The sequence below is a fragment of the Neopelma chrysocephalum genome, unplaced genomic scaffold, assembly GCF_003984885.1.
Source record: "Neopelma chrysocephalum unplaced genomic scaffold, ASM398488v2 Primary Assembly neopelma1_97, whole genome shotgun sequence".
Classification (NCBI taxonomy): domain Eukaryota; kingdom Metazoa; phylum Chordata; class Aves; order Passeriformes; family Pipridae; genus Neopelma; species Neopelma chrysocephalum.
In genome coordinates, this window is record NW_020897760.1 from 1,218,127 (window position 1) to 1,239,991 (window position 21,865).

A 21,865-nucleotide genomic window follows, 5' to 3' on the forward strand; every position below is an offset into this window, starting at 1 on the left:
GGTGCTCAGTGCTGTGGCAGGACAGGGATGCTCAGTGCTCCTCTCTGCACACCCAGAGCTCGGCAGCGCGGCGTCCGCACCCTGTGGGAGCAGGACAGGACACGGCAGGGCAGGGCAGGGCAGGATGCTGTGTCCTCTCTCCACTGGGTGCCCAGGCGGCCGCGCGGGCGGTGCCTTTAAGGGGCGGTCTCGGGGCGGTGCTGGCGGCGGGGCCGGTCCGGCCCGGTGCCCCCCCGGCTCCCGGAACTCTCCCGGCGCCGGCCATGGTGCGGATCGAGACCGTGAAGACCAAGCCCTACGGGGACCAGAAGCCGGGCACCAGCGGGCTGCGCAAGCGGGTCACGGTGTTCCAGAGCAATGCCCACTACACCGAGAACTTCATCCAGAGCATCCTGGCCACGGTGCCGCCCGCAGAGCGCCAGGAAGCCACGCTTGTGGTGGGGGGCGACGGCCGCTTCTACATGAGGGACGCCATCCAGCTCATCGTCCGCATCGCCGCTGCCAACGGGGTAAGGATCCGGGATCCGGGATCCCGGAAATCGTGGCGCTTTGCGTGTCCGCGGCGTGGAAGTAACTCGGTGAGTGACAGATGAGCTGACGAGGCTGCCGTGGGCACAGCTCGCGGTGCAGGCAGGAGAACCCCCCCCGGCAGCCTTTCCCACCTTGCCCTACGTGCGGGAGCGAGCGGACATCGGTCAGGGAGGAGGCAAACACCACTTTCTTCGTATTCCTTCTTTCTTCGGGCCGTCGGGGGGTTTTCCAGCTGAAACACAAACCAGTGCACAGCGTGCAGGTGATGAGGTTTGGGAGGGCAGCGGCGATCCCTTCCACGACACTGGAATGTGTCTCCGTGCTGAGGTTTCATCCCTGTTGCTTCATCTTGGTCCTGTCACTTGGGCAGCCCGAAGGAAGCCCAGCAGGGACCGGGATGTTGGCAGGGAGAGCTGCACTGGAGCCGCGTTTGTAAAGGGAGGCTTTTTCCTACATTTTGTGTTTTCCGAATGAAAAATATCCCCTTCTTTTGGGACACCAACATCAGCAGCAAACATTCTTCCTCATGGACCACGAAGGAGGGAGTGGGCTAAGGATGTTTGTTGCTCTGGGTTGGACATAGGGTGAAACCTTAGAGTTCCCTATTTCAGCTTCCCAGTGCCTCGATGACTTTAAAGATCTGACTACTTAAGAAAAGAATTAGCAATTTGAGATCCCTGCCTTCTTAGGGCACAAAAAAAGCAAATAACTTGTTTGTTGGGGGGGAGGTTAGGCCATATAGAAATTTGCTTTTTTGTGATGTGTGGTTCCCTATTCCAGCATCCCTGAGCAGCACCAACCTTGCTCTGTGCACCTCTGGAAGTGATGGATAGTGCAGCCTTCCCTGATGGAAAAGCAGCAGACACTGGTACATTTATCTCTTCTAGGAAGGGGTTGGAGTGGAACATGCAGCTTTCATGCCTGACAGCACACACAGACAGGATCCCTATGGATCACTGGGAATAAGCAGAATGGGAAACTTGTTCCCTGGCATAAAGTGTTTGTACAGGTTTCTGGATGTGCACCCAGGGCCTGGCAGGATGTGACAGCTTTCCAAGCACTGAGTTCTCCATCAGCTGCACCTCAGCTCCATCCCAGGAGTAAGGAAAGGCCTGGAGGCAGAGCCATGCTGGGCTGTGAGGAGGTGTTTTGGGAGGGTGTGCAGACACTCACGTACGTGCAGAGCTGAGCTCTCTGCCAGAGCTGCAGTGGGTCCCAAGGGGTGCCCTTGCCAACAGCACTTTGCCTTGGAGCATTTTGTCCACATGAATTCAAAGTGCTGGGAGAGAATTTGCTCAAAAGGCAGAGAAAATGGGAGGTGGAGGAAGAACACATGTGGAAGAATGTGTGGGTTAATAAAGGGACAGCAGGTAAAGCCTGACCAGGCTTTAATAAGTAACCAGAGGAGGTACAGAGGAGTGATCTAAAGAGCTACTGAAAGCTTGATGTACAGTTATTGGCTACATTTGGTATAAGGCAGTGCAAGTATTGCCAAACTTAAGAAGGGCAAAACCATCCAATCTCAAGAAATGAGATGACTGAAAATAGAGGGTTTCTTTAGCAAATGCAAAATAGTAGTTTTTAATAAAATTTAAATACATCTTTTTTGTGCTTGCCTTCCTGTTTTGGAATGGTTAAGGGATGGTTGCTTTGTGGTTTTTCCCTGTAATTGCAAATATTAGTTCCTAGTGGTTACCACAGTGTAGTTAAGGAAGAATCTATGAAAATCCTGTTTCTTCACAGTAAATGTGAAGTAACTGGAAGTTGCCAGCCCTTCAAAGAGAAGGGTGGACAATTGCTGTCAACTGGTAAGAAAGTATCCAACAGAACAGGGAACAGCACATGGAGACTCATTCCTGGAGCCTTTGGTTTTGTCTGAGTGCTGGGGCTCTTGGAGATCTGATTCCAGCAGCCAGGACTCAGGGAAAGACTCAGTGTGAGAAATGCTGAGAAACACAGAGAAAACGAGTGCTGGAAAATTGCATTTCTGGTCCTAGGGATTAAGAGGTGCTTGGATGAATACTTTAAAACCATGTGGTGTTAAGATCTGGCTGAATGGTCCTCTGGAAACACAGGAGAGACCTGAGGGCCACAGTTGATGATTGTTAGTTTTACAAGTAAAAAGGAAGGATGCTAAACTGAGTTTTAGTTTTGTCTCTAACTGGAGTGGTTAATATGTAACTAAGTAGTTATTTTTGACTCGCAGCAACTCAATTTGGAGTTGTGAAATTAAGCAATGTTTATCTTGTTTTTAAGTTTGCATTTATATAAGTAAACTGCAACAGACATTGTTGGGTTTGGCATCCAGCGTTGCCTCCCTGCTTTGTTTTGGTCTGTGTGCCAGGTTTCCTGGATGTGATTCCCACATAGTGAGTCTGACTCTTAATTACATGAATAAAAGCTTGAAAACTCCTGTTGGAGCATTACATGTCAGTAGAATGATGGCAGTGCAACAGCTTTATTTCAAAAACAACCAAAAATGACAGAACTGAAGCTGTAAATCCGGATCTGATCATATAACCAGCACCAGGCTGATTCACTGACATTGTCACCTGCTATTCCACAAATTTACCATGCCCTTGGTTCCTTCTTGACTAAACAGTTTTCAAAGTGCTGCAAAGTAGCTGGAAGGTGTTTTGAGTGCCAGGCAGTGCTTTGCATGCTAAATACTGCCCAGCTTTGTTTTACAGCTGCAGGACACAGGGATTTTATTAGAAATGCTGCTCTCTACCCTAGGAAGTTTGGTTTCCTGGCTTGGCTGCTCTTTACCTTTTTCCCCACTCAGTTATCCAGGGAAACCAAGTGTTTAAATGCTCTTTTTTTGCCACTGCTCTACTTTTGGAGCTCCCTTTGTGTTGTTCTGCCATAGCCTCCAGATCAGTTCCCATTGAGATCTTTCCTTCAAGTTAGAGCTCCTAGTGTTAAAAATATCAAAATAAAGTGATCATATAGCAAGTTATTCCAAAAAGCAATCCCTATGTACCAGAACTAGATGCAGTAATGCTGGATCCCACAAGCCAGTAAGAAAAGCCTCAATTTCTGGGCTTTCTAATGTTCCTGTTTTTCTCAGAGGCAGAAGGGGGAACTGAGGTGTGATATGTGAAGTAAGTAAGGAAATAAATACCAACTGCAGGTATTTCCTGGCTGCAGATGATGGTGGATTTTAGGAGGCAGCCAATGCTGCAGCAGCTCTTACAGGTTGCAGGCTGCTGTTACACCAGCTTAGCCTCTTTCTGCCTGTAAAGTTAATTGGCTTATGCCAGTTTACAGTGGAAGGTGATTAAGGCAGTGTCAGGTTGTCCAGTTTCAGTGCCTCTTTGGAATTTTAAACTCTACACTAATGAAACTCCAGCTCAGAGACAGAGCTAAGGTGCTTTGCAGTTAATCTCTGCAAATCCAGCAGGCAGAGTTGAAATTCATCCTACAGGGATTTAACTGTAATCTCTGGGACAATGACTCTGCATAACCAGACACCTCAGCTCTGGCTGGGCTGGCAGGGTAGCAGGATGGAGCCTAAAGCCTTCTCTTGGTCAAGGCAAAGTTTGGGATAGGAATTGGGCTGGAGAGCTGCTCTCCATGTGTGTGATGCCAGGGCCAAGCTCATTGGGATCTAGGAATGCACTGTGGGGGGTCCTGCCCACCCTGTCATGGGTCTGAGTTAGCCAATATATGGATTAATGTTTCAAATGATGAGCTGGAACATATTTTAGGAATAAACATAAATAACATAAATATCAGTAAAAAGTGTGAAGAAGGCAGAAGTCCTAAGAAATGTAATATGTACATATTATACATTCATAGCACAAGATGCAGAGTAACACACTGAGCAGCAGATCTGATGAGCAGAGGACAAAGACTGGTGGCAGGATCATCCAGTTATCCAGAAGAACATCATTTCTAGATTTTAAAGTCAGGCTGCGTAAGTGAAACCCAAGAAATAAAGTCTCACCAGGAACTTAAGTCCTGACCTGGGGCACCACTCTCAGAGAGGATCCAGTGTGGTTGGGGGAGACACCAGCAGGAATGGCCTGAGGTCATTCTGGGGGGAAGGAGTTTCTCCCTGTGAGGGTGGTGAGGCCCTGGCACAGGTTGCCCAGAGAAGCTGTGGCTGCCCCATCCCTGGAAGTGTCCAAAGACAGGTTGGATGCAACCTGGGATAGTGTCCCTGGCCATTGCAGGGGGTGGAATGAGATGAGCTTTAATGTCCCTTGCAACACAAACCATTCTGGGATTCTATGAGGGGGGGTGGGTGGAGCCAGTGAGGAGGGAATGACTTGAGCCAAGGGATGGAGGAGCACAGAGAGGCTGCAGGGAACAAAGTGACATCGTTCTCTGGCCTGGTGGAGACAGGGCAAGAATTATAAGGTCAAATGTTGAGAGGCATTTTAGGAAGCTTAAGGCTAAGGAAAGGAGTGTGTTGCCTTTGGAAGGTCAAATAATCTCTGCCTGGGAAACCTTTAAGGAGAATGGTTTGTGTAGGGTCATCCCTGCCTAAGGGGTTTTTTTGGGGGTTTGGGTGCTGGTTTTTAAGAGGATTCAGGGATAGGTGCTGTCAATCAGCAGGCTGGGGCCAGAAATCCTGGAGGATTCCTGGGTCTGCTTGAGGCAAATCAGCTGGAATCCCTGCCCTTTCCCTGGTTCGGGGCAGGACACTGGAAATAATATGCAGATTGGATGTGCTTTGAAGGGCTGACCTTTGAACACAAAGTTTCTCAATCCTGGTTGCTACCGTGGACTTCCCTGGGACAAACCCGGACATGGAGGTTTCATTCCCAGCCCTGCTGGGCCCTTTCTGTGCCACCCAGTTTGTCTGCTCGTTTTAACTGGGATGCAGTGCAGGAACAGAACAGTCTCTCTTAATTCTGGAGTGATTTATGTGGATGTGCTGTGGAGATGGTGCCAGACAGTTTTTTGCCTCTCCATAATCTCTGCAGCAACTTCCAAACCCAGCTTTTTAATTAACTCTTGATAGAAACAAAGTGCTGTGCAGTTGGAGCAGCACTCCTTGTATGACTAACAGGCTTGCAGTCTGTTTATTTGACTTGGGCTCCAGTTGCCCTGGCATTGCCAAATGTGACAGCAGTGGCTGCCTGGACCAGAGTCGTCCTCGGGCACAGAGTGCCAGGTTTTGGCAGCTGATCAATGGGGTTTTTCAGGGCTCTTGGCACCCTCTTATGGCCAAAGTGCACGGACAGTGCAGGCAACTGTGCTTTTCAGAGGGCAGGAGCCAGGGGAATGGGATTCTGTCCTAAAGGAAAGTCACCAAATAAGTGTGAAGTGATTTTACTCCATTTGCTGCCTGGGATTTCGTGCTCTGTGTCTTTTGGACTAAGCACAGAAAAAGGGTGTCAGGAGCTGGTTGCTGTCAGAAATTCCTGCAAAGCTGGAAAAGAAGGATTGCAGCTGAACACAGCCACACAGAGGGTACCTGGGCTTTATCTGCCCTCTGAGAGGGGGCAGTTAGCTATTTATTTTCACTCAGTTCTTGTGTGTCTGAAATGCAGGTCAGGAAAAGGACCCAAGTTAACAAATGCCCTGGCCTGCAGTGGGAGGGGGACATGCCCTCACCAACCTCTGAATTCCATCAGGAACAAGAGACCAGGAAACGTGCCCACAAGGAAAAGCCCAGGGAATTGGGGTTGTTTGCTGTAGCAGAGAGGACACTCAGAGTCTATAGCCAAAGGATTTCAAGTGTGTGAGTAGTTGTCAGGAAGAGGATTATGATTTGTTTGCTCTGTCAGCTCAGGAGGACTTAAACCACTGCAAGGAAGATGTCCAGCAGATTGTAGGGAAACAATTCCAGCTGCAAGGTTGGTGATGCACTGGCATTACCTGGAGAAAAAGATTTCAAGAACAAGTTATATCAACTTTGGGGGTGTATTTGATCCAGTTCTGGGGAGGGAGCTGATGACCTGCTGAATTCCTGAATTCCTTTCCAGCTGTGAGTGATCTGTAATGATCACAGTCATCCCAGTAAAGCCTCCCAGATCACGGATCTAATGACCCTGCTCCAGTCCAAAGGTGCTCAGCATCAACCTTTGGTGACCTTTTCCACCTCTGAATCCTCTGGCAGCCTGTGATGCCCAACCCCTGACCAGTCCTGCTTGGCCAGTTAGTGGTGATTTAGATTATCCCAGCAGTGATGGAGATGTTTCAGGAAAGCCCTGGGAGCAGGTAAGCACCCCAAAACCAGGGTTGATGTTATACTGTTCTTGTCCCTAAACTTTCTATGCACTATTTTATATTTCATTTGACAGAATGTGTTTTACTTTATGTCCACAAACATTTCACTAATGGCCAACACCCTCCTCTCCAGCTTAATCTAATTTGATTCCTCTGTCCAGTCCACATGTACTTTATTCCACACACAAATTCCAACCTTTCATAGGCCTTTTCCCTGCCAGTAATTCCACATGCAGTCACAGGAGCTGGGAGGTGGCCTGTGCCCTCCTCCTGTCACTTAATGCCACGACATTTCACAGGGCACCAAGTTTATCTTGAGAATAAGAAGGGAAAGAGCTTGCTTAGGCCTTTTGCTGCCAGGTGTAATTTTGGGAGCTGGATTGTGGTTTCTGTGCCACTAGAGGGAAACCTGTGCCTAGGAATTAAGGGAGTCTCAGGACGGATAAAACACAACCCAGTTGTTTCTGTATCCCGGGAAATCTCATTGTCGGTGTAAAAGATGTGTCAGCTCATACAAATAATGCAACTGGATTTTAATGTACTGATGCATAAAACAGGATCTGGGGCCATGGGTTAGTGGTGGCCTTGGCAGTGCTGGGTGAGTGGTTGGACTCAGTGATCTCAGAGGGCTTGTCCAACCTTTATGGTTGTATGATCCCTTTACCCCTTGGAAGAAAATACATTAATGGCTGGAGCAATGACAGACTCGGCACCTCAGGAAAGAGCCTCCGAGCACCTTTGTGAATTCTCCCTGTTCAGCTGAGTACACACCTCCTGTCCCCTGCATTCATAAGGGCACAGATGGAGTTGTTACAAAGTGTCTGTGCTTTAACTGCTCCAGTAACATCCATACATTGTTTCCAGCAGCTTAGACAGAGGTCTCTGAGTGTTATTGAGGCGGTTTGGAGGAAAGTCTGATTTAGAATCATAGCCTAGTTTGGGTTGGGAGGGACCTTAAAGCCCACCTCATCCCACCCCCTGCCATGGGCAGGGACACCTCCCACTAGACCAGGGTGCTCCTTTCCCATCCAGCCTGGCCTTGGACACTTCCAGGGGTGGGGATTCTAGAAGCTTCCCTTCCTTCATTTACCTTCCCCATGCTCAGGAAGATGATGCTTCATAGAAGTTTCTTAGTGTCTGAGTCTCTCCTGCACATGTTTAAGCTGCTTCCAAATGAGTATCTTTGCCGGATGCAGTTTTCCAAAACATTTGATGTTTTTTTGTGGTTTTAATCTCACTGATATTTGCTGGGGGTGTTCAATTGAACCCATTGCTTATGTAGCTTTTCAGCTTCTCTGGGTTTTTCCCACTGTTCCTGGTGGATAACATCCCTGTGTTTGAGGGAGCCCGTGGAGAAGTCGGGTTGTCAAGGCAGGAGCTGCGTGAGCAAACGGGAGGTAACGGATCCGCTCCCTTCCATTTTAAGAGTGACCTTTAACTCACCAGACTTTGCTAAATAACTCCAGCAGGATCCCTCTGGAACGTTGCCTCCCAGGGACCCAGCCTGCTGGCCTGGCCGGCCACTGCCCTGTGGATCTGCTGGGCTGGCAAAAACACCGGAGCAGCACATCCGAGCGGGAGCTGAGCTGCTCCCGCCTCCCTGTCGTCCCTTCCCTGAGAGAGAACAACATGGATTGACACTGCTGGGCTCGGGAATGGCCAGGAGCTGTGCCTGTGGGAACCAGCAGATGGTAAAGAAGACAGAAACTCTTTCCCAGCAGCGTGGAATTGTGTGTTCTCCGGGACATTGATCCTCCCCAGCAAGTGCGGGAAAGCGTCTTCAGTTACAGAAACCAGTGGCAGCTCAAGGTTCAAGGGGCTATTTTTGGGTGTCCAGCGGCTTCCCTGAACTCCTGTCTAATAGGTGGGCCAAGGTTGGGGACTAATTTTGGCATATTTTGCTTTTTAAATGCATTTGTATGAAAAAAGAACATGGAAGACGCTCCTCTGCCAGTGCTAACCGTGCCAACAGCCCCTTACAATGACCAGAAACCGGGAACCAGCGGATTACGGAAGAAGACCTTTTATTTTGAATCCAAGACGAACTATTTGCAGAACTTCTTGCAGAGTATCTTTTTTTCCATAGACCTGAGAGACCGCCAGGGATCTTCTCTGGTCGTTGGAGGTGATGGGAGGTACCTCAATAAGTCTGCAGTGGAACTGATTGTCCAAATGGCTGCTGCCAATGGGGTTGGTAAATGTTAAATCCCTAAATTCCTGTCGGTGTGTGGCTGATAAATGCAGGAAACCTTAATAAATTAGTCACTCTGAGATTTAATTTCCCCAAAGGCTTTATTCAACTGTAGAAGTTAAGTTTTTAATGGAAAACCAGTTTGGTAGTACAGAAATGACTGATTTCACTCTAAGAGATGCAGTTGGGTAGAGAATACACCTGGAGAATGGAAAATAAATACTGCTTGGTGTTTGTGTGTTTGACAGCCCCAGGCTGTTGGCACTTGGATTTTGTAGCCTTTCCATGAGAATATAAACCCCTGATATTGTTCAGAAATGAAGTAACAGGAAGAGCCACCAGAGTGGCAAAGGAAAAGGTAAAAACATGGTTGTTTCTTTCTCACCATATATAAGTTGTGATAAATACTCCAGGAGCCTTTGAAAATTGAGATGAGGGTGAGGAAGTGAGTGGCAACCTTTATGTGGATCTCAGCTGTGCTGGAATTCTGTGTTTTGGAAGCAGGACAGGCTTGTCTGTTGGTGGTGGACCATGATTCATGCACTGCAAGGCTCTTGGGCTTTGGGGTTTTGTATCTGTTTTCTTCTGCTTTTTAAGAAGAAAAGGCTCTGCTGTCTATCCTGGATCTCTTGTTATTCCGAGAGACCTGGATCTGAGGAATTTTAGGTGTTCTTTATTTCCTGTGTGCATCTTAGTGGGCTCTCAGTAAAACCAGGGTGGAAATGTTGCCTGGATTGCTCTGAGGGGCTGTAACCCAAAATTGCTGCACCAAGTGGGTCTGTTTTGAGAATTCCATGAAAGGTGTTTCTCCAGTCTTAGGTTTTTCTCAGAAGAAATTCCAGAGAATCCAAAAGGATTAAGTGTAAATTTTTCAGCACATTGTTGCCACGAGCAACCTTTTCCAGTGGTTACCACAAGGGATTGAGCATTGGATGGGTGGGGAATGACAGCTGAAAACCTCTGGAGGGCCCTAAATCAGAGAGCAGCTTGTATGGAGACAAGTGTTTCTTCCTTTCCTTCCTCACTGTGGGGAAAAGCTGCAGTTCAGGTGTGTGGGGAGGACCAGGAGCTCTCCTGTCTGGTGTGGGAGGGAAAATCCCTTGTTTTACCAGCCCTCTGCAGCATCCCTTGAGCTGCTGCAGAGCACGGGGGTGCTGCAGAATGTGACCCTCAAAGGGAAACTGGGGAACAAGAGGTGAAGTTTTGCAGAGGAGCTTCCTGGAGGTCCCATGGATTCTTGGGGAAACTGGAGGAGCAAAATTTGGAGGCTGGCATAAAGCACAGGACAAGGTGTGCTGGTGACTAAAGCACAGATCAAGCAGTGCTGGCTTGGGCTGAGAATGGGGAAAAGCAAACTCTGTGCAGGTTGGGCCACTTCAAATGAAAACCCAGGAGGGCTCCACCATGAGCTGCTGTCCCATGAGCTGCCCCCACGAGCAGGGCCTCACCTTGGGGTCCTAAACTGCTGTTTCATATTTATGCTCATTATTTGCTGGAGGTGCAGATCTTTGAGCAGCTGGTCTCTGACAGCTGTACCATGCACTAACTGATGGGCAGGAGCCTGGGGCTTAGCACCTGACAGTGCCAGGGGCCCGGAATCACACTCATGCCGTGCCCTTGGCCCAGCTCCCACCACGGGCCTGCAGTCGGGAACACTCCTCCTGATCCCTGCTTTATCTTGTGTTTGAATGGAATCCCTCCTCTTTTCTCTTTCTGTTCTCTCTGTAATCTCAGCTGATGCAGAGTCTGGTATGTTTTTAAATCTCTGTCACCTCATTTGGGGGCTGTGGTGAGGAGTGTGTTCTGTCTATTCATCCTCTGCTTTATTGCGTGGACTCAAGCAACTGGATTTTGATTGCTTTGTGTTGCTCAGCACATTGCTCTGGATGCAATCTCAGTGAGCTTACTGAATTTATGGGAAGGAGGTGTGTTACTCACTGGAAGAACCTGCAGCTGGTCCCATGGGAGCAGCCGTGATGTCCAATTTTTTTGCTGTTTTGGCTTCTCTCCGTCCCATTGTGTGTTTGGAAACCAAAGTTCGAGGCCACAGCCAGATGGGTTTGTTGATTTTTGGTGTTGTTTAGAGACAACTAAACAACATAAAACCAGGGACTACTGGAGAGCTCAGCCCTCCAGTGCACCATGTCCAGCTGAGCTGCAGCATTCCTGAAGGAAAACGCTCCAAAGGCACAAGAGCGTGGGGGTGGATGCACCATGGAGAGCTTGGAGGCCTCCCAGGAACAAAGGCACCTCTGCCATCCATGTACCTCCAGGGCTCTGGTTTACCTGTTGCTGGCATTTGGGGTTTGGTGGATTTGGCATTTGGGATTTGGGCCTCACAGGAGTTTGTTTTGCTGTTCCATCCCCAGATCGGGCGCTTGGTCATCGGGCAGAACGGGATCCTGTCCACCCCGGCCGTGTCCTGCATCATCCGGAAGATCAAGGCCATTGGGGGCATCATTCTGACAGCCAGCCACAACCCTGGGGGGCCCAGCGGGGACTTTGGCATCAAATTCAACATTGCCAATGGAGGTGAGGGCCCTTGGCCCCTTATTTGCTTAATTTGTTTGGTTGTTTCTCATGTTGACCCCAAGGAACCCAGTTTCTGCTTTAATATCACAGAGATCCAGAGCCCTGAGCAGTGGGTTTCCCTAAACAGAGCAAACCTGGATGCTCATGCTCTGGGATTCCCAGCCCTGGGTCTTTCCTGAACTCCTGAAGTACATCCCTCTTTTACCATCTTCCCCCTTGGCTGTTTTCTCTCCCAGGTCCTGCTCCTGAAGCCATCACGGATAAAATTTTCCAAATCAGCAAGAAAATTGAGGAGTATGCCATCTGCCCAGATCTCCAGGTGGATTTGAGCACCATTGGGAAGCAGCAGTTTGACTTGGAGAACAAATTTAAACCCTTTACAGGTAAACAAATGTTCTTGCTCTTGGAAAGGATGAGGAAATTTGGTTTGTCTGAGGACAGACATGGCCATTCTGATCCCTCCTCATCCATTGGATAATCCAAGAAGGACATTGCTCCTGCATCCTGATATTTATTTATTTTTTTGGTTTGCTCTGCATCTCACCTTGTGTACATCAGTTTCTGTCCTACAAAAGTTTCCACTTCAGTGGCAAAATCTTGATCCATCAAACTTCACTAAAATCAAAGGCTGTTTTGTCTGCAAAGCAAACTTGTACTTGAAAACAGACACCTCTGCAGTTAAAGTGCATTTTCCCGATAAAAAATATAGTGTTTAATCTTGTAACTGATTTTTTCCATGGTTTCACAAATAAAAGCTCTCCCTGTGAGTGGGAAGGCTGTTATATTTCATATGTGATTTCTGTCAGTCAGCAGTGAAATACGAAAATGCATTAAAAAAATACTTTTGAAAAAACACTGCAAGTATTTTTTTACCATCTCCTGGTGACTTGTGCTGATTAAAAAATAAATTAAAAGATGATAAAAGTTGGTGTTTCAGTCCCCATTTATGTAGTGGGATTTTTATGTTAATAGAGTTTTTATATTGCCTGTTGGCTGCAAAGGTGCAGCTTTTTTGAACTATTAAGTTTACAATTCCAATTGACTTTGGTGGAATTAAAGATCTGATTATATATATCTCTCTATATATTCCCCTTTTCCCTTAATCCCTCTCTCCAGGCAAGAGAAATGGGACTGAGCCTCTTGGGAGTCGTAGCTGGGAACAGAATTTTCCTTAAGGATTTTGTTGGTCTGTGACCTGATTAGCAGTGAGAACCTGTAATTAAATTCTTAATTTGGCACCATTATTCCCATCTTTATCAGCTGATCCTGTGGGATGTGGAAGGCTTTGTGCTGAGCCCTGGCCGGGTGCTCTGAGGATGCTCAGCACAGCAACAAGGACTTTGTGACAAAGATTTCAGACTCTGAGAGTTGCTCTCTGCTCCCTTTTCTTTTCCAGTGGAAATTGTGGACTCTGTGGAAGCGTATGCCAACATGCTGAGGAATATCTTTGACTTCAGTGCATTAAAGGAGCTGCTTTCAGGGAAAAACCACCTCAAGATCCGCATTGATGCCATGCACGGAGGTACCCCGGGTGGGCTTGGGGCATTTTAGGGGGCTGGGTGTCCCAGGGGCTTTCCCACCTCCTTCAGAGAGAGAGATTTTACTGGAATTTATATCCATCACTTCTAAGTTTGATTTTTGTTTTGTAGCATCCTGGATTTTTCTTCTTGCAAGCAAACTTTTTATGCCTTACGTTATTTTCTTTTGTCAAATATTGTATTTTGGGGGTTGGAATGAGATGATAACTTTGAGATCTCTTCCAACACAAACCATTCTAGGGTTCCGTGAAATGTTTGGGCTTGGGAATTGCCCCAGGGCAGAGGTATTGGTGGAGTTTGGGGAGTGCTGGAGGGCTCATATATGTCAGTCAGCACTTGAGAGACAGAGGATGAAGCTGGGATCAAAGCTGCCCTGACTTCACATCAGTGTCCCATGGAGGTCACAGCAATTAGGCAAAAATGTGCCCATAGAGGTTTGAGTACAAAAATGAGACCATTAGACTGATTTATATAATTTAATATATCGGGCAAACTTGTGAGTCCCTTTCACAGACGTTGTTGGGAGCACCCTGGCTTTCTTGGCACCTTGTTCCTCTTGTCTTGAGATCTATGGAGCTCCTGTGCTTCAGTACCATAAACCACATGAACTGACCATCCTATGGGAGCTCCTGTGCTTTAGGAGCACAGCCCACACAAACTGACCATCCTATGGGAGCTCCTGTGCTTTAGGAGCACAGCCCACATGAACTGACCCAGCCTGAGCAGCCCAGGGGTGGGTGGTGACATGGCTGGTGTGGGGCTGACCAAGGGCAGAGACAACTTGTTTCTCTCCATGTTTTGCTGTGACAGTTGTGGGCCCTTATGTGAAAAAGATCCTGTGTGAGGAGCTGGGAGCCCCAGCAAACTCAGCTGTGAACTGCACCCCACTGGAGGACTTTGGAGGCCACCACCCTGACCCCAACTTAACCTATGCTGCCGACCTGGTCCAGACCATGAAGACGGGAGAGTATGACTTTGGAGCTGCCTTTGATGGAGATGGGGTAAATGAGCTGTTCTCTGGTCACTTTTTGGCCTTCTAATCTGCTGTGGGAGACTGCTCAGCTGATTTTAAGCAGAGGACAAAGGCAAAGCTCTTTTCTCTCCCTCTGTAGTCTTGAATGGAAGTGAACCACTTGCTGCATTTTGTCACCTGGGCAATAGTTGGCTACTGTGTCAATAAAGAAGCCCAAACTGCGTTTAAATAACTTTAAAGGCTGTGAAAAACCAGCAGGAAGGTGAAACACTATCCAGGTGTTTCAAAGCTCTGTTTTTATTCCAGTGCAGTCAGAAAATCCCTGAGAGCTGTTGGGTTTATGAGCAGCTCTTGTGCTGAGCAGGGAGCAGAGCTGTTCCCCTCTTGTCCTCCTCAGGATCGCAACATGATCCTGGGAAAACACGGCTTCTTCGTGAACCCCTCCGACTCCGTGGCCGTCATCGCTGCCAACATTCTCTGCATCCCGTACTTCCAGCAGACCGGAGTCCGTGGATTTGCCCGGAGCATGCCCACCAGCGGGGCCCTCGACAGGTACCAGCTGTTCAGGTGGGAGGGGGGAGGGATCCCTGTCTCTTTCTTGGGATTTAACACATCTCTGTAGTGAGGAGCAGAGCTGGGCTGTGCTCTTGGCTCTTTCTCTTCTCTACAGATAAGTCCAAACAAATGCCCCTCCCACCCTTTTTTTCCCCTTAAATTTTATAGTGCTAATTTGTTGAATGTTTGGAGATCCATAACTTAAAGTTGCTTTAGAAGAGCTGTGTGTTTGGATCTGTTCTTTAAATGCACATCCCACCCATTTTCCAAATGTTACACTAGGATAAAATAGAGGATAAACCCCCAAAGCAGTGGCATTCCCTGCCTGCAGTGTCACCCCAAGGGAGAGGCTGATACTGCAGCATCTCACATGGGAGCACCAGGAATCCAGCTGGGATGTGACTTGGCTTTCTTACCTTTGCAGGGTGGCCCAGGCTACAAAGATCGCTCTGTATGAGACTCCAACAGGCTGGAAGTTCTTTGGAAACCTGATGGATGCAAACAAACTGTCTCTGTGTGGAGAGGAAAGTTTTGGAACTGGTAAGTCAGCGTTCCTGGGATCACCCAGGATGGTGTTAGTTCCTCCTGTTAGTTCTTTATTCTTTATAGCTTGGGATTTCTCTTTCATCTGTAGTTGTTAATGCTTCTAAAATAATAAAATATTAAAAAAGGCTTGGAAGAATCAGTGTGGAAAAAAACAGTGCTGAAGGTTTTGTGAGGCAGGAGCCAGTTCTCCCTCAGTCCTTCAGGAAGGCACGTGGAGATATGCAGGAAGTTTGAGGGCCTCTTTACTAGCCCGGTCATTGAGTCTGTGGGGATTAAGTGCAATGTTAAATGTATTTTTCAACTCTTGGTGGCCAGGAAAGCCTTCTAAATGTTTTCATTTCTGGAAAGAAATATGGTTTGGAGCATGGAGTTTTATTAGGGAAGGTTTCAGGTCACTATTAAATCTCTGAGCTTAATAGGGCCCTCATTTTCCTGTTCTGAAAACAAGGTATGATTTATAAAGTTTAAATTAACACTTGCCTTTGAACAGTCTAAGCAAGTTATTGGGTTACTGAGAAACAAAGTGAACATCACAAGGAATTTCTAGGGGTGTGACACACAACTGTTATTTGTGCAGGGAAGTTGAAGGGAGCAGGTTTTGCTCCACATTGGAGCAGCATGTGCAGGACACTCAGAATTCCTGGGAGACCTCAGCAATTTCTGAGCTCTCCCATGGCATCTACCACATGGTGTTAACATCCTGACTGTGGAAAAGGCACCTAATTCCTGCACAAAGGCTGAGTTTTACCTGGTCTGAATTCTCTTGAGATCTTGTTTTCCCTGTTCTCTAAGGACCTCTGGTGGGATATGCAAAGCACAGGGTCTTGAGGGAATTTAGGGTGGATGATTTCACACTCAAACCTTGTGTGTTTTTCATTCCACCACCTTTTAACCTGTGCATGGGTGCCTTAAATCCCCAAATGCCTGAGGTGAGGTACTTTGTGGAGCTGGGGTGCACAGCTTGACAGGAAAGGATTGCCCCAGCTTCCCTGTGCCTGAGGAAGGGGATCCCAGGCTCTGGGTGAAAGCAGGGTGCTGTGGGGCTGAGCAGTCCTCAGTGGCAATATTTTTGCAATCATATGCTATTCTGATACACTGGATTTGGCCTCAGATTGGAAGGAAAGGGAACTTCAGGAAACGTGGTATCTCTGTAAAGAAATATTGAAGGAAATTGTGAGTAAAGATTTTGGAGTGCCTGAGTGATTTCAGCATGTGCTGAGTTTATATCCTGGACCTTGGCTAATGAGAGGGCACTGGTGCTTCAGGAAATAAATCAAACCAAAAACCAGCAAATGCTTTTCCATGCTCCTGGAGCTGCTGATGGGATATGGTCTGGGATGAGCAGCTCTCTAAAACTGTTGTATGAGCAACAAGCTCCCAGTTTCTCTCCATCCCCCAGCAGGGAAGTGACTCCATCCCAAATAAAAGTGACTGATTCCATTTGCAGCAGGGGCTGAGGGAGAGGTTTGGGATTTTGGCCAGACAGCATCAAATCCAAGTGGCTGGAGGCTGCAGCAGTTTTGGGGGGACAGAAAGGGCCCAGGAGTGCTGGGCTGCCCCCACAGTGCAAAGGGTGTTTGTCCACCTGGCAAATGCACTTAGGAATGAAAAAGGAATGAAAAGGGGTGAGGAAGGTTGGCTGATAGGAAGTTAATGAGGAGTTGTTTGGAGCTGGACAGAATGTGAGTGTTGAAGGGGAGAGAGGTGAAGGAGCAGCCAAAGAGATCCAGTAAAAATTGAAACAAACTGTGACCTGGTGGGACTGGAGTCCAGGAGCAATTAGAGTAATGCAACATGACAGAATTCCTGCTTGCTTCCTTGGGTATTTTATTCCAGCCATAAGCTGATACATCACATGGGACTGGTGTTTATTTAGCATTCCTCTCCATCACCTCTGCCCAGCTCTCTCCTCCCTGAGGGACCATGGGGATAATTTATCGCTGCGTCCACAATAGTGGGATTTGTGCAAAGCTCCACCTAACCCGTGCCCTGCCCCCAGCCCTTTCCCAGAGGATCCCCACTCTGGCACTCCTGGAGAGGGTGACATGGCAGCTCTGAAGTGCTCTCTGCATTAGCTCCTTGGGATTCATTAATACCTGTTTGGAGGTTTTCCAGAGTGGAAAGGAGAGAACTTTGCAGCTGCGGAGCACAGCATGAGCTGACCGGGGAGGAGCTCTGAGGGTGGGTTGGGGGTGTTCTGGGCCATTTGATCCCATTTCATTTGGATGCTCAGGGTGCTGTGTAAGGTCCAGCCCCTCTCGGATTTCCTGTGTGTTCCCAGCCCCCTGCTGTGCTCCCAGGGCAAGGTTGGGCTGGGCTCCGGTGGCTTCCTGCTCTCTGTGCAGTGCCAGCTTTGGTGGAATCGGGAATGAGAGGCAACAGGCACAAACAGGCACAGGAACTTCCACCTGGACATGAGGGAGAACTTCTTCCCTGTGCAGTGACCAAGCACTGAACAGGTTGTCCAGAGAAGGTGCAGAGTCTCCCTTACTGGAGATAGTGAAAAACCTGGATGAAACCCTGTGCCATGTGCTCTGGGGTGACCCTGCTGGAGCAGGGAGGTCAAACCAGATGACCCACTGTGGTCCCATCCAACCTGAACTGTCCTGTGGTTCTGTGAATCCTCCTCTATCCAAAAGAGGGGTTTTCCAGCCTCTCCGTGCCTGGTGTGCGGGAGCTCTCCTTGTCTCCACAGGTGGATGGAGTCTCTCCTTGCCCTGCTATTTTCCAGCCCCATGGCCAGTGCTCTCTGACCTGCTGCTCCTCTCCCCATTCTGGGCTAATTCCAGAGTTGCTGGGGTTTGGTTCCCCAGGAGGGCTGACATTTGTCCTGGTGCTGGGCCAGGATTTGTGCTGATCCCAGTGTGCTGCTTGGCAGACAGAACGTGGCAGCTGCTCAGGAGCTTGAAGTTCTTCCTGAGCTGCTCCTCTGCCTTTGCCTTTTTTTTTTATTTGATGACCTTTTTACTGTGCATTCCCCGTTCCTTCCTTGGGAACAGAGTTAAGGATCTGTGAACAATGAGAGTATGTGTGTTGAAAGGGGCCGAATGTTTTACTTGGGCTGTAGCTGAAAGCAGATGATATCCTGCCTCGTTCTAATGATGCAGCCCGGATGGAGCTGTGGGAATGCCTTCCATTTGGGAGCCTGTAGTGCTGCCAGATGGATGCAGGAGAGGAGACAAGGTAGGTGAAAGGAGTGGGAGATGTGTTTGTGCTGTTCCCTCCACAGGCTCCGACCACATCCGGGAGAAGGACGGGCTGTGGGCTGTGCTGGCCTGGCTGTCCATCCTGGCCACCCGCAAGCAGAGTGTGGAGGACATCATGAAGGACCACTGGCAGAAGTACGGCAGGAACTACTTTACCAGGTGGGAAAAGTGCTTCCAACACCTCACACTTCCTTCTGTCCCGTGTCCAACCCTCGAGGTCAGAGCCAAAGCACTGATGGCACTGGTGTGTCACCATGGGGCTGCTCCTGCCCCGAGGCACTTGCTGCTTCTCTCACAGTAATGTAAAACTCCCTGAGCAGTTTGTAACACACCCGGGTTACACAGAATGGGATTCACTAGAACCCTTCACTATGTCCAGCTTAGGGTTGTTATTCTAGATGTAAATCTGGTATCAAAGTCTGCCCAGGCTGAACATTTTATACATGCAAAGAATCTTTTTTTTTTAATGATTTTTTTCCTTTCAAGTCTTTTTTGCCATCAGTTCAGTATGTTGGGCTCTTGAGAGCCCAAATCAGCAGCGAATTTGTGATACCTGCAGTGACAGTAGTATCTTGTGGAATGCCCAGCTCCCAGGCTGTTACTTACCTGGATGAGTTTCTGTCCAGTCCCAAAATACTCTAATTTAAGCTGCAATACACGTGGAAGATGGAAAGGGAAGGAGTGAGAACCAGCCTGCACACAAACAGAGGTGGGAATGTCACCTGGAGTGAAAGCATCAGGCAGAAATCTTTCAGCTTGAAGACCTACATGAAAATTCCCTCTCAAATTGCCAAATGAAAGAACTTGGCTTTTTCTTTTTATTTTTTTCTTCTTCTTTCTTTTTCTCCCCACACTGCAAAGCCAGCACACACCTGAGTCATGGAGACCTGGGGGGAAATGCCAAAGTCTGGGATAAAAAGGCAGCCTTTTAGCACTCGAGGTGTCTGCAGAGCACACTCAGTGCAGGGGTGGGTGGGTCAGCTGGCAAATAAAGTGGCACAAATCCCACTGGCACTCAGAATACAGAGTCTAGGATCCCTTATGTGCTCCAGCCACTCTCTGCTGTCTCTCAAAGCTGGCAGTGGGATGTTGTCCTGGTGCAGTCACAGTTGCAGGGGATGCAGACGATGGTGTTCAGCTGTGTCTGTGAGGGGCCTGCTGAGATCCTGTCGGCAGAATTACAGCAAATTCCTGGCAGGAGTTGGAGCCTGGCCCTGGATCTGTAACACACCCAGTGTGAGACAGCACTTTGTGCTTCCATCTCCTGACACCAGCTGCTGCAGTGTATCCCAGGAGTCTGTGTTGTATGGAGCTGTACTGCTGCACACAGACCCTCCTCTTTTCATAGAATCCCAGACTGGTTTGGGTTGGGAGAGACCATAAAGCTCATCTCATTCCACCCCCTGCCATGGGCAGGACACCTTCCACTAGACCAGGTTACTCCAAGCCCCGTCCAACCTGGCCTTGAACACTTCCAGGGATGGGACAGCCACAGCTTCTCTGGGCAACCTGTTCTGGTGCTTTTTACGTGCCTTTTCTTCCCGTGCTCCCCTGCAGTGTGGGAGCAGAGGACATCCTCAGGGCAGAAGGCAGAGGTCAAAAAGGGCATCCCAAACCACCAGTGCCCACTGCACCCTCCCCTCCCTGACCTGTGTTGGTGCCTGGTGCAGGTATGACTATGAGGAGGTGGATGCAGACGCAGCCAACAAAATGATGAAGGATTTGGAGGCGGTGATGTTCGACCGCTCCTTCGTGGGGAAGCAGCTGTCGTGTGGGGACAAGGCCTACACGGTGGAGAAGGCTGATAACTTTGAGTACAATGACCCCGTGGATGGAAGTGTCTCCAAAAACCAGGTGGGCACAGGAGTGTTTTCTTTGTGTCTATTTCTATGGAATAGCAGTGGGTTGGGAATGCTGTGTATGGTGGCTCTTGTTTCCAGGCATGTGCTGGGGTAGGAACCTCCCAGCAGCAGCATGCTTTGTGTTCAGGAGCTCGGCAAGTTCTCCAGTGTGGGGTAGGAGGGATAGTAATCCCTGTGGGAATGGGGAGAAAGTAACAAAAGAGCCTTCTGTGGCTCCCTGAAGAGGAGGAGCACAGGGATGGTGCAGGTTGGGCATAGCCACACTGGCTCTCATGGAAAATACCTTGGATACCCAAGAGCTGAGAGGCTCTTCCCTCCCTCCTCCCCGCCCAGGGCTTGCGGCTCATCTTCTCTGACGGCTCCCGGATCATCTTCCGGCTGAGCGGCACCGGCAGCGCGGGAGCCACCGTGCGGCTCTACATCGACAGCTACGAGAAGGACGCACAGAAGATCCATCAGGATCCGCAGGTGGGTGTGGAATCCCAGCTGGATGCAGCTGTACTTAAGGTGGCACTGACCTGTTCTGTAGTGAGTTCAATGTGTTCTTTACAGCTTAAAAATGCTGCTGTGCTCTTGTAGGCACGGGAGGAAAAGAATCCTCCTCTTATATTTAGGTTGAGGATGGATATCAGGAAAAGGTTCTTCCCCCACAGGGTGGTCGGGCACTGAACAGGCCCCCCGGGGCAGTGGTCACAGCACCAAGGCTGCCAGAGCTCAGGGAGTGTTTGGATGATACTCCCAGGGACAGGGGGGATTGCTGGGGTGCCTGTGCAGGGCCAGGAGTTGGACTGATGATCCTGATGGGTCCCTTCCAGCTCAGCCTATTCTGTGATTCTATATTCACCAGTAAACACTCTGTGAGCTCCTTGTGCACAACTTGCTGTGCCACTATTGACAAATAGACTCAGAATTCCACATCCTGAGAGGAACAAACTGAACTCAGGATTTCCCTGTCCTCTGCCATCGTGCAACAGAGTTTGGGATACGGCACAGTGAGGGTGGCAGCAGCAACACTGGAGCTGAGCTTGGGATTCCTCTCTGAGCACTGCATCCCTCTCACTTGTCCCACAGCTCATGTGAGCCCAAACCAGTCCTTTGGTCAGCAGAGCTGAGCTTTGGGAATCCCGGGCTGAGCCCAGGTGCCCACAAGAGAAGGCTGGACATGGCATGTGAGAGCTCCATGTGCTGCAGTAGTTCTGAGCCATCTCTCTCCTCCCTGCAGGTGATGTTGGCCCCTCTCATCTCCATTGCACTGAAGCTCTCCCAGCTCCACGAGCGGACCGGCCGCACCGGGCCCACTGTCATCACATAGAGCGGCACTGCCGCTGGATGCACGCGGGGAAGGAGGTCAGCCCACCTCCCCTTGTCCCACCTGTCACTGAGAGAGGAATGTTCATTTTATCCTTGTAATTAAGAACACTGTTTTGCTGCTAAGGATAGACAATAATAAACCCCAGCCCTCAGCACCCCGTGTTCTGTTGCTGTGCTGCTTCTCTGTGTCCCCGTGGGTTGTGTGTGGTGCTCATTAGACAACCTTTGGGTCAGCACATGGACTCTTGGCTTTTCCTTAAACAAAAGCCACTAGGAATAACGAAAAGTCTACATTTTTCAATATTCAGAGTTTTTTTCCTGTAGTGGAAACTTTCCTGGAAAAGAAGCGCAAATACCTTTTGGTAATCAGCAATGGCTGTGGATTAAAGCTGAGTATTTTTCACTCAGGTGGATTTTCCCTTTTAAACACCAGTTAT

At 48.9% G+C, this 21,865-nt stretch overlaps 1 protein-coding gene across 3 annotated transcripts; it reads left to right on the forward strand.

Moving 5' to 3' along the window:
- Window positions 1-143: 143 nt before the first annotated feature.
- On the forward strand, window positions 144-21,586 carry PGM1 (phosphoglucomutase 1). 3 transcript variants are annotated; one of them, XM_027694232.1, is made up of 11 exons: window positions 144-509; window positions 11,275-11,437; window positions 11,674-11,820; window positions 12,834-12,959; window positions 13,786-13,976; window positions 14,346-14,500; window positions 14,928-15,043; window positions 18,279-18,414; window positions 19,926-20,109; window positions 20,451-20,585; window positions 21,340-21,586. In XM_027694232.1, the coding sequence occupies exons 1-11, from the start codon at window positions 264-266 to the stop codon at window positions 21,427-21,429; spliced, it is 1,689 nt and encodes a 562-aa protein (XP_027550033.1). In that variant the 5' UTR covers window positions 144-263; the 3' UTR covers window positions 21,430-21,586. The 3 variants fall into 3 exon arrangements, with proteins under 3 accessions (XP_027550033.1, XP_027550031.1, XP_027550032.1); XM_027694230.1 differs by having other exon boundaries at window positions 231-578; XM_027694231.1 differs by lacking the exon at window positions 144-509 and adding an exon at window positions 8,301-8,904.
- Window positions 21,587-21,865: the final 279 nt, after the last annotated feature.

Coding starts and splice junctions, on each gene's coding strand:
- PGM1 (XM_027694230.1), top strand. CDS start 264: ATGGTGCGGATCGAGACCGTGAAGACCAAGCCCTACGGGGACCAGAAG. Junction 579..11,274: donor CGCGGCGTGGAAGTAACTCG/GTGAGTGACAGA, acceptor TTCCATCCCCAG/ATCGGGCGCTTGGTCATCGG. Junction 12,960..13,785: donor CATTGATGCCATGCACGGAG/GTACCCCGGGTG, acceptor TTGCTGTGACAG/TTGTGGGCCCTTATGTGAAA.